The following is a 17,066-nucleotide window of genomic DNA, read 5'->3' on the forward strand; positions in this document are numbered from 1 at the left end:
ATGTGGCTGACCCAGGTCAGGCCTGGGTTCGATTCCCAGCATCCTGAGCATGCCAGGAACGATTTCTGAACGCAGAACCAGGAGTAACTCCTGAGCACCACCAGGTGTGGTCCAAAAACCAATAAAATAAATAAATAAACAAACAAACAAACAAATAAATAGTAAGTTGGAGGAATAGTATTGAATATAAAATATTCACCTAGGAGAGTGCATAATAAATGATTAGGAAAACATAGAAGTGGAACCGGAATGATGGCGCAGTGGTAGGGTGTTTGCCTTGCATGCAACTGACCCAGGATGAACTGCACTTTGATTCCCCAGAGTCCCATATGGTCCCCCAAGCCAGGAGCGATTTCTGAGTGTATAGCTAGGAGTAACCCCTAATGTCACACCAGTGTGACATTGGCCACACTGGTGTGGCCCAAAATCAAAAAAAAAAGAAAAGAAAAGAAAGAAAGAAAAACATAGAAGCATTTCTAGACTATACTAGCAGCTCATTTCCTTCAGCATGGCTTTTCTTTATCCAGTCATGAAGAGCTGCACATCCATAAGCAATAACAACAGAGTGTATTTAACTAACGGTCAAATGACTGCAAAGAAATTCCAGATGTTCTTACATATCTTTGGTATGTAAAATAACAGGACAAGGGAATGCAAAGTATGAAAGGGGGCTATGTAGATTACCCTGGAACCTAGATTATTGAACTGAAAAGGATAGGCAAGGAAAAAAACCAAAGGGGGATGTTAAGGGGTAGAGGGATGCTAGCACTAGTTATGATATTTTTGTGTTGAAAATTATATGCCTGAAATCAACTATGAATAACTTTGTAAATCACAGTGCCTTGAGAGATAGCTATGGGTGATATAAATACAGATATAGATATGCAGCAGAGGAATTGAAATGAACATGAAAATTTCACTGCACTGAATTATCCTAGGTAATCCCGGTCTCCAGGCTGAGACCTCTGGAGCCTCCTCCGTGGGGCTGGGCCAAGTCTCTGCCCTTTCCAGAGGTCCAGCCCCCAACCCACACCTGACATCCTCCCACATATAAAAGGTCCAGCTTCACAGCTCAAAGAATTGCCAAGATGCTGGATCGTTGCAGTTCTGCAACTCAAGGAGTGCACAGTGGCTAATTTCACAGGACTGACAGCCCAGTAGGCACACAGCAAATGATGTGAAAATTTTATAGAAACCTACTAAGGTCAATAAATGAAAACTTAAACACAAAAGGCTCAGCCAGTACCAACCTGCGCAATAAATCCTCAATGACATTATCAACACCATTGTGAGATATTGTTAGAGCAATAAAGTAAATTATTTTGTGCCTACTAAGAGGACAGACTTGGGGGTGGATAGAAAACTGAGGACAGTGGTGGAGGGAAGGTCAGACCAATTGGACTCGTTGTTGGACTGGATTGGTGGATTCATGTTGGATTAGTATTGGAGCACTGAATATCTGAAACAACAGTACTGTGAACAACTTTGTAAGTCACAGCATTTAAAGTTTCAAACATAAAAAAGAATACTCAACCTGAAATTCAAAATGCTTAGAAAACAGAATGTGGACATGAGATCATAGCAATGCATTGTGTTTGTCATATAGTTACTATTAATAGGTATCATTCATCCAAAGGAATACTCAACAAATTTTATATGCCTGAAATTGTGCTAGAGACAGCAAATAAAATTCCTCATCTACTGAACTCAGACATAACCATCATAAACATGTAAAATTGAAATTTTAAGATGAGGAATATAAGGCTCGAGTTATAGAGCAAAATGTTTTGCTTAGTCAATTGTATGTTATGCAAATGAACAATAGATTTTTCCAAACTATTCCTTTGTAGTGGCCCAAAGAAGCACTTCTTTCAGTATCACAGTCATTTTTTTCAAATATCAGCGCTGTAAGTGAAGAAATGAAGGAAAAACTTTCCATCATGTGCGTGAACGTGCACCTGAGCGTCTCCAATATGGCGGAACACTATTATGCAGAGCTCCGGAGACGATACTACACAACACCCACCTCCTACTTGGAACTCATCCAGCTATACCTGTCTATGCTGGGTGATAAACGAAGGCAATTGATTTCAGTAAGTTTGATGTTTTTATTAACCTCTATGGCTTTTTTTGTTTTTTGTTTGTTTGTTTGTTTTGCTATACTCAAAACTTGGCCAAATGAGTGGAAGATATTTATCCCATCTTACCTCCTGAACCTTTCACTGTCCTAACATTTGTCCTTGACAGCCTAGAAAATAACAAAAAGATTTGCTGTTAAGTCCAAAGGGTTTCCCCTTTCTTCAGAAACAGGGTTTTGTCTCTTTCACTTATTAAGTGTCTTTGACTCAGTCAAATGAAAATAATGACATTGCAGTGACATCAAAGTTAAGCAGAGAGTGAGTCATCTCTGTAGGAACTTTGATTAGAAATGGAGATAGGGTTGCTATGCTCTAATTTTTTCCATTGTTCCCACTAAAATCAATTATTCCCTCCAGTACCTGGCAGACTGAAGAGTCTGTGCTCTGCCTCTCTCTTCTGTACAAAATAGAACACATCTTGTAATATTTCAGTGTTTTAGAAGAAAATAAAAAAATTAGATATAAACTATGTATTGGGTTATAATAGAATTTAAATAAGATTTTTTAATGAAGTACAGAGATAAGATCTAATACACAAGAGTACTTGGAAAATATTAGCAGCCATTCCATTATCATTATTGGAAGATGACTGCCATTATCTAAATTTTACAACATTTTAAACACAGTAATAAAAATGTGTGTTTTCACATCTGTATTTTAAAGTTTTTTGCTTGTAGTAACAAGATGTATTTTTGAAAGCTGTCCATTTAAATCAAGTTTTCTCACCTTCAGTAAAGAGTTACTTCCAGGTATCTCCTCTACCAAATATCACCCCTTTAATTCTAGGTCAGTTTCTTACTACTGAGATATGGGGTTCAACTCAACAACTGGAGTTGACTATTCAAAACTCTCTCTCTCTCTCAGATGATCCCCTGTCTTACTTGAGACATCCCATAGCAACAATCTCTGGGAATTCCTAAGTGAATTTTTTCACTTACTCAATATGCTACCGAGTTAACTAAGGGAATAAATATAATACAAGGTTTTCCATGAGCCCACAAGCTAATGTCTCAATGCTATGGATAGGAGACACACACTCCTATAGTGAATGTCATTGTCATTTTCTAGAAGACTGTTAACTAAATATTTTCTGTGTGTAGATAATACATAATGTAAATAATATAAATAATACACAATGTAAAGTATTCTTACGATGTAAAATTCAAGTACAGAATGAAGAGATACTAGTAATTTTGTTGGTTATGATGCCTTTTATAGTAAATATTTTCTTTGTCATGTAGGCACGCGATCGGGTGAAGAATGGTCTCAGCAAATTATTAGAAACAAACATACTAGTGGACAAAATGAAGTTGGATCTTTCAGATTTAGAACCTATTCTTTTAGAAAAATCACAAGCTGTTGAAGCCTTGATGGATAAACTGGCAGTGGATCAAGAAAATGCAGATCAGGTAGGTATGCTGCATTATTGGAGTGTATACTGGGTAAGAAGAGTGATTACTGGGGCTGTAGCAATAGTATAGGGGGTAGAGTGTTTGCCTTGCATTCGGCCATTCCAAGTTTGATCCCAGACATCCAATCTGGTCCGCTGAGCCTGCCAGGAGTGGTTCTTTTTTTTTTTTTTTTTTTTTTGGTTTTTGGGCCACACCCAGCGGTGCTCAGGGGTTACTCCTGGCTGTCTGCTCAGAAATAACTCCTGGCAGGCACGGGGGACCATATGGGACACCAGGATTCGAACCTACCACCCTAGGTCCTGGATCGGCTACTTGCAAGGCAAATGCCGCTGTGCTATTTCTCCGGGCCCAGGAGCAATTCTTAATTGCAGAACCAAGAGTAGCTCCTGAGCGACACCGGGTTGTGGCCAAAAAACAATAAATAAATAAATGAATGAATGAATGGATGGATAGATAGATAGATAGATAGATAGATAGATAGATGATAGATAAGAGTTATTTGTAACTGATCCTTTATATATAATGGCATATATAGATTTTTTTTATATACCAGTAAAGCATGTGATAGATGAACTTAGCAATACATTGAAGTTATGAACAATTGCCCATCAATAAATCTGACTGATTTTCTCCTTAAAAATGAGTGAAACTGGGGGCCGGAGAGATAGCATGGAGGCAGGGCATTTGCCTTTCATGCAGAAGGTCGGTGGTTCAAATCCCGGCATTCCACATGGTCCCCTGAGCCTGACAGGATCGATTTCTGAGCATAGAGCCAGGAGTAACCCCTGAGTGCTGCCGGGTGTGACCCAAAAAAACAAAAAACAAAAAACAAAAATGAGTGAAACTTGTGCATTCATGGAACAGGAATAGTTGTGAGGAAAAATCTACTTATAAATATGAAGCAATCATTCTTCTAATAGCAAGCTTTTATTATTAACAATTATTATTTATTAGAATAATTTTATTTTTACAATGCAAGTATTATAACTGATCAGATAACTTGTCTTTTTTATATTAGAAGGGATAAGGTGTGTAAAGGAAAGCACAGTATAGATGAATTATTTTTAATTACTGGTCTAATCCAAAAGAGAAAATATTATGACTTATTACTATTGGCTCTGTCTCTAACATTAAAGTTCAAATAAGGAAAGCACACAAGTAATTGTTACAATTATTAGGTCCGCAGCATTGTGCAAGAAGATGAAGCAACAGCAAAAGTAAAAGCTGAAGAAACCCAAGCAATAGCTGACGATGCCCAAAGAGACCTCGAAGAAGCTCTACCTGCACTCGATGCTGCCAATAAAGCATTGGATTCCTTAGACAAAGCAGATATCGCTGAAATCAGGGTCTTTACAAAGCCTCCAGATATGGTCATGACTGTTATGGAAGCTATTTCCATTCTCTTGAACGCCAAGTAAGTAATTCAGAATATCTGACCAAACCACCCACAGTTTCTTTACCATTATTCTCCAATTTCATTTCTATGCCTCTTTCTCTTCCTCTTTTCAATTTTTCAAACAGCACTTAGAAAACTGAGTCAATGTCTTTTTAATCATCTTTTTGTGCTAGATTATAGGCTATATAAAGTTCAATCAAGACATGTATAGTCTAGTGGGTAGACATTAAAAATAATAACTTCAAGACATGTGAAAACCACCTAGTATTGAATGTCAAGAACAGCACCATGTTTATCTGGGGAGGTGTGAGCAGGTTTTTTAAAAGAAAAGAGTTGGGCCATTGGAAGGATTCACATGTCTTTGATGCTATTAGGGTAAAAATGGGCTGGACAGGAGTGCCATGATTACTACATCATCGAAGTTTATATGCTTCTAGCTTCATGGCACATCCAATAGTGCTTAGGGACTACTCCCAGCCCTGTGTTTATAAGACCATGCCATGGAACCTAGGCCTCTTGTATGCAAAGTACTTTGAGCTCTCTTTTGAGCCCAGGTTTTATGTTTTGTGCTAAAATATTCAGATTTCATCTCAGAGATAAATAGTTTTCGAATTTTAGCAATACCATTGTTTTTTCTTTGGTTTGGTTTGGGTTTTTAGGTACCACCTAGTGGTACTCAGAATTTATTTCTGTCTCTGCACTCAGGGATTACTCTTGATAGGCTCTAGGAATATAAAGTGCCAGAGATTGAACCTTGTTTAGCCAATTGCAAGGCAAATGCTCTACCCACTGTAGTGTCTCTCTGGACCATTATGAATATTTTTAAATAAAACTTCTTTTATAATGACATTTCTAAGATTATATAATTTTAGAATTCTTCCTACAACAGCTAACAATTGTGACTTTATGGAAAAATAGACATCAAATTCCCTGTCTTCTATGAATTACTGGCAGTACCTGTAATTAGAATCACTTGGATTATAGTGTCAAGATTAAAGCTACATATGAATTAGGATACTATTTTAGTGTCTCTAAAGGAATGCATGTCTTTTATTCTTTTCTTGCTTTATTCCAATGTAATTAACATATTTGTCTTACAGACCCGATTGGCAAACAGCAAAACAGCTTCTTGGCGACTCTAACTTTCTAAGAAGGCTTTTAGAATATGATAAGGAAAACATAAAGCCTCAAATATTAGCAAAACTCCAAAAGTATATTAATAATCCTGATTTTGTGCCTGAAAAGGTAGAGAAAGTATCCAAAGCCTGTAAATCTATGTGTATGTGGGTCAGAGCAATGGATTTGTACTCCCGAGTGGTCAAAGAAGTCGAACCAAAGAGACAGAAGCTCCGTGCTGCCCAGGTGTGTTTATCTGTGTTGTAACATTTTATAGAAATAAAAACCATGACTATGCATAATTCAAGTTCCACTTATAATGCCACTGAGAATCCCACACAACAGATGAAGCAATGGTGCTCTTGAAATTAATTCCTGTCAGAGGAAGGTATGTCTTGAGACAAGATAGGGAATCTGGAAGTGATCATGCTAAGTGAAATAAGCAAGGAAATAAAAGACAATCAATGAATGTTTAGTTATTTATATGTAGAATATGAATGTCATGTGAGTTGTCAGGAAACAGCTCACCTAATTTCTAAAGCCACGATAATTATGAATTTTCCAGAGAGAAAAAGAAGGGTGGGTGGGAAGAATAAATAGAGGCACCTTTTCAGTAGTGGGATAGTTTGGCACTGGAACTCTGTCAGTGAGAACAGTGAGAATTGTCCATTGTCAGAGGTGTGAAATTAAACCCCTGAAATTCCATGAAACTGTAAACCAAATGATAAATCAAAAATCTAAATTTTTAAAAACCAAGACAAAGAATAATATAAAAAGAATAGCTGGCTAGAAGAGATAGTATAAAAGACTTTCACATGTGCCTGGCATGATGAGGTCTCAATTCAGTCCCCAGCACCAAAGGTCCCTACTCAGAACCTCCAGTTGAAGACCTGGTGGCCCTTACATTGCTGGGCTATTGTGATGCTATGTCACAAGGCCACACACTCAGAAGACAGCCCCAGAGCTACTCACTCTCATACTCAGAGCCAGCCCCATGTAAAGCTGGGAGTAGCTCCCACAGCCTCTGTCATTGCTTAGATGTCCCTCTTCAAAAATAAAAGTGGGGGGGGGGAATAAAATAAAAGTGGTAAAGGTTTAGTTCAGAAGTGACTTCTAAAATAAGTCCTCTTTTATCATAAAAGAAAAATAAATCCTTAATATGTTTGTATCATTTCAGACATATTTTATTTCAGTCTTGCCTATTAGTTTTAGCATTTAGTGTTTCCAGATGCTAAATACTCTCATGTTTCCTGTTTCACTTAGCCAGAATTTGCAATCTTTTCTATAAAAATCCAGATAATAGGGGTCAGAGCAGTGGCGCAAGTGCTAGGGCATTTGCCTTGCGTGTGCTAACCTACGACCGACTGCAGTTAGATCCTCCGGCATCCCATATGGTCCCCCAAGCCAGAAGTGATTTCTGAGTGCATAGCCAGGAGTAACCTCTGAGCATCACCAGGTGTGGCCCAAAAATCAAAATAATAATAATAATAATAAATCCAGATAATAACACAATTACATCTAACATAATTTCCTGATGTAATAGTGTACACCAACTCCATAAATATCAGCAACATTGTAAATATATTGACTTAATGATAATAGCTTTGTTAATAAATTTAAAAGTCCCCAAAATCCACATAGCAATTTTTTATTTTCTGGGCCACATCCCACTGAGCTCAGCCATACTCCTGGTCCTGTGCTTGGGGATCACTTCCAGTGCTTCTCAGGAGACCATATGTGGTTCTAGGGATTAACCCAAGGTTAACCACATGCAAGACCAGTACTCTAGCCCCTGTACTCACTTTTCTACACCCCCAAATAGTAAAATATTTTAAGCTTGTTGATGTGGTCTCTGTTGTGGTTTTTCAACCCAACCCTACAGACCAAAAAAATCAACAATTCATAGCTGAATAGGCATAGTTGTATTCCAATATAATTTTATGGAAAGTGAAATTCTAATTTTACAGGTATTACATGTCATGAAACATAAATCTTCTTTTTCTCCATATAAAAATGTAAAATCCACGTGGGTGATCCAGGATGGACCTTGGTTCAATCCCGGGCATCCCATATGGTTCCCTAAGCCAGGAGCGATTTTGAGCTCAAAGCAGGAGTAACTCTTGAGGATCACCGGGTATGGCTCAAAATAAAAAATAAAAATATAAAAACATTCTTAGCCAGAAAAATCATACAAAAAAAGACTAGATTGGCCTGCATATCAAACTATGTGGACCTATACTCTAGAAACCTAATTAGGAAAGATAATTTCACTATTGTAAGAACAGTTCATGTGCTTTCTCATTTTAAGTTAATACTATATTATAGTGACTAATTTATCCCAAATGCTTGGTATATATATATATATATATATGTTTCTGGTTTTTATGGGTTTATTTTGTTGAACTTTATTTGATTGCTCTGGTTCTGTTTTATTGTTATATTAAAGATTCAAATATTTAATAAATATTAAATATATCATGTAATATTTTATGTTCATTTTTTTTTACACCTTGATTACATACATGATTGTGTTTGGGTTTCAGTCATAAAAGGAACACCACCCATCACCAGTGCAACATTCCCATCACCCAAGTCCCAAATCTCCCTCCTCCCCCCCCAACCCCCGCCTGTACCCTAAACAGGCTCTACATTTCCCTCATACATTCTCAATATTAGGACAGTTCAAAATGTAGTTATTTCTCTAACTAAACTCATCACTCTTTGTGGTGAGCTTCCTGAGGTGAGCTGGAACTTCCAGCTCTTTTCTCTTTTGTGTCTGAAAATTATTATTACAAGGGTGTCTTTCATTTTTCTTAAAACCCATAGATGAGTGAGACCATTCTGCGTTTTTCTCTCTCTCTCTGACTTATTTCACTCAGCATAATAGATTCCATGTACATCCATGTATAGGAAAATTTCATGACTTCATCTCTCCTGACAGCTGCATAATATTCCATTGTGTATATGTACCACAGTTTCTTTAGCCATTCGTCTGTTGAAGGGCATCTTGGTTGTTTCCAGAGTCTTCCTATGGTAAATAGAGCTGCAATGAATATAGGTGTAAGGAAGGGGTTTTTGTATTGTATTTTTGTGTTCCTAGGGTATATTCCTAGGAGTGGTATAGCTGGATCGTATGGGAGCTCGATTTCCAGTTTTGGGAGGAATCTCCATATCGCTTTCCATAAAGGTTGAACTAGACAGCATTCCCACCAGCAGTGGATAAGAGTTCCTTTCTCTCCACATCCCCGCCAACACTGTTTATTCTCATTCTTTGTGATGTGTGCCATTCTCTGTGGTGTGAGGTGGTATCTCATCGTTGTTTTGATTTGCATCTCCCTGATGATTAGTGATGTGGAACATTTTTTCATGTGTCTTTTGGCCATGCGTATTTCTTCTTTGTCAAAGTGTCTGTTCATTTCTTCTCCCCATTTTTTGATGGGGTTAGATGTTTTTTTCTTGTAAAGTTCTGTCAGTGCCTTGTATATTTTGGAGATTAGCCCCTTATCTGATGGGTATTGGGTGAATAGTTTCTCCCACTCAGTGGGTGGCTCTTGTATCCTGGGCACTATTTCCTTTGAGGTGCAGAAGCTTCTCAGCTTAATATATTCCCATCTGTTAATCTCTGCTTTCACTTGCTTGGAGAGTGCAGTTTCCTCCTTGAAGATGCCTGTAATGTCCTGGAGTGTTTTGCCTATGTGCTGTTCTATATATCTTATGGTTTTGGGGCTGATATCGAGGTCTTTAATCCATTTGGATTTTACCTTTGTACATGATGTTAGCTGGGGGTCTAAGTTTAATTTTTTGCAAGTGGCTATCCAATTGTGCCAACACCACTTGTTGAAGAGGCTTTCCCTGCTCCATTTAGGATTTCCTGCTCCTTTATCAAAAATTAGATGGTTGTATCTCTGGGGAACATTTTCTGAGTATTCAAGCCTATTCCACTGATCTGAGGACCTATCCTTATTCCAATACCATGCTGTTTTGATAATTGTTGCTTTGTAGTACAGTTTAAAGTTGGGAAAAGTAATTCCTCCCATATTCTTTTTCCCAATGATTGCTTTAGCTATTCGAGGGTGTTTATTGTTCCAAATGAATTTCAAAAGTGTCTGATCCACTTCTTTGAAGAATGTCATGGGTATCTTTAGAGGGATAGCATTAAATCTGTATAATGCCTTGGGGAGTATTGACATTTTGATGATGTTAATCCTGCCAATCCATGAGCAGGGTATGTGTTTCCATTTCCGTGTGTCCTCTCTTATTTCTTGGAGCAGAGTTTTATAGTTTTCTTTGTATAGGTCCTTCACATATTTAGTCAAGTTGATTCCAAGATATTTGAGTTTGTGTGGTACTATTGTGAATGGGGTTGTTTTCTTAATGTCCATTTCATCCTTATTACTATTGGTATATAGAAAGGCCATTGATTTTTGTGTGTTAATTTTGTAGCCTGCCACCTTGCTATATGAGTCTATTGTTTCTAGAAGCTTTTTGATAGAGTCTTTAGGGTTTTCTAAGTAGAGTATCATGTCATCTGCAAACAGTGAGAGCTTGACTTCTTCCTTTCCTATCTGGATTCCCTTGATATCCTTTTCTTGCCTAATCGCTATAGCAAGTACTTCCAGTGCTATGTTGAATAGGAGTGGTGAGAGAGGACAGCCTTGTCTTGTGCCAGAATTTAGAGGGAAGGCTTTCAGTTTTTCTCCATTGAGGATAATATTTGCCACTGGCTTGTGGTAGATGGCCTTCACTATATTGAGAAAGGTTCCCTCCATTCCCATCTTGCTGAGAGTTTTGATCAAGAATGGGTGTTGGACCTTATCAAATGCTTTCTCTGCATCTATTGATATGATCATGTGGTTTTTATTTTTCTTGTTATTGATGTTGTGTATTATGTTGATAGATTTACGGATGTTAAACCAGCCTTGCATTCCTGGGATGAAACCTACTTGATCGTAGTGGATGATCTTCTTAACGAGGCATTGAATCCTATTTGCCAGGATTTTGTTGAGGATCTTTGCATCTGCATTCATCAGTGATATTGGTCTGTAATTTTCTTTTTTGGTAGCGTCTCTGTCTGGTTTAGGTATCAAGGTGATGTTGGCTTCATAAAAGCTATTTGGAAGTGTTTCTGTTTGTTCAATTTCATGAAAGAGTCTTGCCAAGATTGGCAGTAGTTCCTCTTGGAAAGTTTGATAGAATTCATTAGTGAATCCATCTGGACCTGGGCTTTTGTTTTTCGGCAGACATTTGATTACTGTTTTAATTTCATCAATGGTGATGGGAGTGTTTAGATATGCTACATCCTCTTCCTTCAACCGTGGAAGATTATAAGAGTCCAAGAATTTATCCATTTCTTCCAGGTTCTCATTTTTAGTGGCGTAGAGTTTTTCAAAGTAGTTTCTGATTACCCTTTGAATCTCTGTCATATCAGTAGTGATCTCTCCTTTTTCATTCCTGATACGAGTTATCAAGTTTCTCTCTCTCTTTCTTTGTTAGGTTTGCCAGTGGTCTATCAATCTTGTTTATTTTTTCAAAGAACCAACTTCTGCTTTCGTTGATCTTTCGGATTGTTTTTTGAGTTTCCACTTCGTTGATTTCTGCTCTCAGCTTTGTTATTTCCTTCTGTCTTCCTATTCTTGGGTCCTTTTGTTGAGCATTTTCTAGTTCTATTAGCTGTGTCATTAAGCTACTCAGGTAAGCTCCTTCTTCCTTCCTGATGTGTGCTTGCAAAGCTATAAATTTTCCTCTCAGTACTGCTTTTGCTGTGTCCCATAAGTTCTGAGAGTTTGTGTCTTTATTGTCATTTGTTTCCAGGAACCTTTTTATTTCCTCCTTGATTTCATCTCGGACCCACTGGTTATTGAGCATGAGGCTGTTTAACTTCCAGGTGTTAAAGTGTTTCTTCTGAGTCCCTTTGGAGTTCACAAATAATTTCAGAGCCTTGTGGTCAGCGAAGGTAGTCTGCAAAATTTCTATCCTCTTGATCTTATGGAGGTATGTTTTATGTGCCAGCATGTAGTCTATCCTGGAGAATGTCCCATGTACATTGGAGAAGAATGTGTATCCAGGTTTCTGGGGATGGAGTGTCCTACATATATCCACTAGGCCTCTTTCTTCCATTTCTCTCCTCAGGTCTAGTATATTCTTGTTGGGTTTCAGTCTGGTTGACCTGTCCAGTGTTGACAAAGCCGTGTTAAGGTCCCCCACAATTATTGTGTTGTTGTTATTATTTTTCAGATTTGTCAACAGTTGTATTAAATATTTTGCTGGCCCCTCATTCGGTGCATATATGTTTAGGAGAGTGAATTCTTCCTGCTCTACGTACCCCTTGATTAATATAAAATGTCCGTCTTTGTCCCTTACAACCTTCCTGAGTATAAAGTTTGCATTATCTGATATTAGTATGGCCACTCCAGCTTTTTTATGGGTGTTGTTTGCTTGGATAACTTTTCTCCAGCCTTTTATTTTGAGTCTATGTTTGTTCTGACTATTCAGGTGCGTTTCTTGTAGGCAGCAGAAGGTTGGATTGAGTTTTTTGATCCATTTAGCCACTCTGTGTCTCTTAACTGGTGCATTTAGTCCATTGACGTTGAGAGAAAGAATTGTCCTGGGATTTAACGCCATCTTTATTTCAAAATTTGGTGTGTCTTTTGGGTAGTCTTGTCTTAGATTAGGTCTTTCAGTTTTTCTCTTAAGACTGGTTTTGTGTCTGTGAAGTTTCTGAGCTGTTTTTTGTCTGTGAAACCATGTATTCTTCCATCAAACCGGAAAGTGAGTTTTGCTGGGTATAGTATTCTGGGTGAAGCATTCATTTCATTCAGTCTTGTCACAATATCCCACCACTGCTTTCTGGCATTGAGCGTTTCTGGTGACAGGTCTGCTGTAAATCTCAGGGAAGCTTGCTTGAACATGATTTCCCCTTTTGATCTTGCTGTTTTCAGAATTCTGTCTCTATCTGTGGGATTTGTCATTGTGACTAGGATGTGTCTTGGGGTGGTTTTTCTGGGGTCTCTTTTGGTTGGTACTCTTGGAGCATGCAGGATTTGATCACATATATTCTTTAGCTCTGGAAGTTTCTCTTTAATGATGTTCTTGACCATTGATTCTTCCTGGAAATTTTCTTCCTGGGTCTCTGGGACTCCAATGATTCTTAAGTTGTTTCTGTTGATCTTATCATAGACTTCTATTTTCGTCTGTTCCCATTCTTTGACTAATTTTTCCATTGTCTGCTCATTTGCTTTAAGTTTTTTGTCCAATCTCTCCTGCTGTATGGAATTGTTATGTATCTCATCTTCCACAGCACCAAGTCTATTCTCAGCTTCTGATACCCTGTCCCAGAGCTTATCCATTTTGTCATTCACTTCGTTTACTGACTTTTTCAGTCCTGTTAGTTGACATGTTATTTCAGTTTGGAGTTTTGTCATTTCTGCCTTCATATTTTCTTGGTTCTTATTAGTGTTCTGTTCAACTCGATCCATGGTTTCTTGGAGTCTGTTGAGCACCTTCCATATTGCTAGTCTAAAGTCCTTATCTGAGAGGTTGATTAGTTGTTCAGTCATTATCTGGTCCTCAGAATTGTCATCTTCATTCTCTATGTCTGATGCTGGCCTGCGTTGTTTCCCCATTGTCACACTTGTATTGTGGGTTTTTCTACGTGTTGTAGTGGTATTCATTGTCTATATTTATGTTCATTTTTAACTTTGTTAATATTTTGTTTTTATTTTTAACATTGTATGTAATTCCAAAATACTTTATGACATAAAAAGCGGATCATAAGTTTATAAGTTCTGTTTTCAATTGGGGTAACTTAACCCTATTGGGTCCTACTCTTAAACAATCTGATTTTATTAGGCCGAACTTGATATAACTCTGGAAACTCTGAAAGAAAAGCAAGCACAGTTAAAAAAAGTAGAACTTCAAATACAGGCTTTACAAGAAGAATATGAAAATGGTGTGAATGAGAAAGAAAGTCTGGGTAAGTAACTCACAAATTTCTGACATGGGTCAGAAAATGTCTGATGTTCAAAAGTAAAGTTTCTATCAAAGTTTTACTTTCATTCAACATGTCAATGTATCTAACTACATAAATGTATTATGTTATCCTTTTATAATATGAACTCAGAAGGACTGCATAGATTCAATTTCTGTACCTTAATAAGGCTCGTAGGTTCATGATACATAAAAGTATAAAGCACCATATGTATTTGGTCTACAAAATAAGCACTCCAGGTCCTCAGGTGGAGTACTTTGTTATGCAAGGGTAGTGGAGCATTGAAAAGGAACCCTTGGAATGGGGTGATGCAGCTCAGTGGTAGATCGCATGCTTTGTATGCAAGGCCTTTGGTTCAATTCCTAGAAAAGTACATTCATGCATGCTTGTACACAAGCTCACACACACATACGCGTGTGCACGCACACACACACACACACACACACTTGAAAATAAAGGAGTTATTCTTGTATGCAAGAAGCAAATTTGGACTTAGTTCACATATGGAAAATAATGTTGAATTGGTGTGAAGTTTCATAGAGATGTACTGACATAATGTGCCAAATAACGCTAATTAGTAAGGGTAAGGAAGATGAGTACTTCAGAAAAATATTTAACACCTAACCTGAGTTTCTTAACATTTCTAGCAAAGATTATGGCCCTGACAAAAGCACGTCTGACACGTGCTGGGAAGCTAACGGCTGCACTAGGAGATGAGCAAGTTCGGTGGGAAGAAAGCATCCAGAAGTCTGAGGAAGAGATAGGGAATGTTGTTGGGAATGTGTTCATAGCAGCAGCCTGTGTCGCTTACTATGGGGCGTTTACAGCCAAATATAGGCAATTGGTAAGTACACTTGCTTCCTATAAGGAGTGGAAAGAGAGAGAAGGGACAGTTTTCCGAGTCTACATGGAAGCAATACACTATGAAGAATATAAAGTACTAATGCTTCACCTGCCCCTCATCAGTCAGTGACTTCTTCATCCCTCAACTTTCCTTCACATATTCTTTCCATTTCTTTCCTGCCTCTGAAAGTAATTCTTCACTGACACTGGGGGGGGGGGAGGGAAAAAGCAGTTTCTCCTCCCCTCCCCTTGTAACGAGAAGTCGACCTACAATTTATCAGGAAGAAATGCCTGGAGACTGTGACTAAGGTTTGAGAAAGATCAGAAAACTAAGTTACTGGGAGAGCTTTTCAAGTCATTTTAAGAGCTTCCTCCTAAGTATCATACTTCTTAACTTGTCTTGTTCTTGAATTAAATAAAATTTCGTCCTCTCAGAACTCTAATTAGGACTCTCAAGGAGCTCAGAGATCATCAATGGGGCATTGAAAAGATAAACTATTGTCCCCGACTCTATCTGAAGGGGACACCAGGTTTAATCCCACTATCTTAGTATTACCCACAATTGTTGTGGGTTCCCCAAACTTAACATGCTTCCAGACTTTCCCAAGAAAAGTGGGACACCCCTAATTTCAAATTATTGTGACAGCTCTTGTCATTCATTCATGAGACAGAAGAGTGGCACCCCCAAACCACAGTTCTTTGTGAGTATAATTCTAGGGCCTAAATCTCCTGATTCACCATTGACTTTCATGTCCTTTGCACTGAAGTCAAAGGCCCTTGGAGATTGGGGAGAATGTTACTGTGACACTCTGTGAGCATTTTTATTTAAGGTTATTCCTGAACCCATCAAAAAGACATTCCTTTTCCATAGCTCATAGAGTATTGGATCCAGGGCTGTCTAGAACTGGAGATTCCAATCAATACTTCCTTCAGTCTTATCAACATTCTTGGAGATCCCTATGAAATACGACAATGGAATACTGATGGGCTGCCCCGTGACATGATATCAACAGAAAATGGCATTTTGGTGACTCAGGGGAGACGATGGCCTTTGATGATTGATCCCCAAGATCAGGTATGCGACAAACACTATAGATAAAAAGTGGCCTAGTAACTCTGCTTAATATTATGCTACTACCAGTTTTAAAAGTAGATGGTGAATTTATAAGTTTTGGGACAATGAGAACAGAGAATTTAGAAATCTTGATGGAACTAAAGAGATAGTATAATGGGTAGGGTGTTTACCTTGTACACAGCTAACACAAATTCAATCCCCAGCATCCCATATGATCTCCAGAATACCATTAGGTAATTCCTGAGCATAGAGCTAAGAGTAATCATTAGTATAACTAGGTGTGATTCCTCCCTCACCAAAAAAGGAAATGTTTTAGACTAAGTATCTCATTTACAATGTAGAAAGTATGAAGGGAAGGACTGGAGAGATAGCATGGACCATGGAGGTATTGCACTTGCCTTGCATGCAAAAGGATGGTGGCTCAAATCCCGGCATCCCATATGGTCCCCTGAGCCTGCCAGGAATGATTTCTGAGTGTAGAGCCAGGCATAACCCCTGAGCACTGCCAGGTGTGACCCAAAATCCAAAAAAAAAAAAAGTATGAAGGGAAAAACAGGTCATCTATGTACTTAATTTTGATTTGTTTATTTTGTTTAAACATAAATGTCCTATTTCTCTTGGTGGCCAAAAACAAAAAACCCTCATTTCTTCATAATCCTTTGTTCCTAAAAAGTCTGAGGAGTCCACATGAATCTAGTGTATGGCAAAATTTGGATTACACTGTCCTGGGCTTCGAGAATACTATTACATGGTGCCTAAGTCCATGGATAAAATTATAGCACATGGAATTTCTGAAAGGGAGTCTTGTAGAAGCAGAGAATTTTAGTTTGAATATATTAAGTCTGGGCTTTTTATCCTAAATGGGAGGTTTTTTTTTCGCTTAATCAAAAACTGAATTAATGGGAGAACCCAAATGCTGGGTATTTTATTTGCATGGAGAATAGTATTTTATTTTCTCTTTTTCTTTTTTCTTTCTTTTTGTGTTTGTTTGGGGTTTTTTGTTATTTTGGGGGGGGGTTAGTTTGATTTTTGGACCACACTTGGAAGCGCTAAGGGGTTACTCCTGGCTCTACTCATTTTTTTTTATTTTTTTTTAAAT

The 17,066-nt window shown here is 38.0% G+C and overlaps 1 protein-coding gene across 1 annotated transcript in view; it reads left to right on the forward strand.

Moving 5' to 3' along the window:
- Positions 1–17,066, forward strand: part of DNAH6 (dynein axonemal heavy chain 6) — a 234,817-nt gene that overhangs the window by 147,829 nt on the left and 69,922 nt on the right. Inside the window, exons 49-55 of the mRNA XM_049784607.1 lie at positions 1,851–2,093; positions 3,380–3,547; positions 4,729–4,964; positions 6,047–6,308; positions 13,911–14,034; positions 14,697–14,893; positions 15,764–15,967. Coding sequence (XP_049640564.1) covers positions 1,851–2,093; positions 3,380–3,547; positions 4,729–4,964; positions 6,047–6,308; positions 13,911–14,034; positions 14,697–14,893; positions 15,764–15,967 — 1,434 coding nt within the window. The remainder of the gene's footprint in view (positions 1–1,850; positions 2,094–3,379; positions 3,548–4,728; positions 4,965–6,046; positions 6,309–13,910; positions 14,035–14,696; positions 14,894–15,763; positions 15,968–17,066) is intronic.

This window comes from Suncus etruscus, chromosome 12 (genome assembly GCF_024139225.1).
Source record: "Suncus etruscus isolate mSunEtr1 chromosome 12, mSunEtr1.pri.cur, whole genome shotgun sequence".
NCBI classification, from domain to species: domain Eukaryota; kingdom Metazoa; phylum Chordata; class Mammalia; order Eulipotyphla; family Soricidae; genus Suncus; species Suncus etruscus.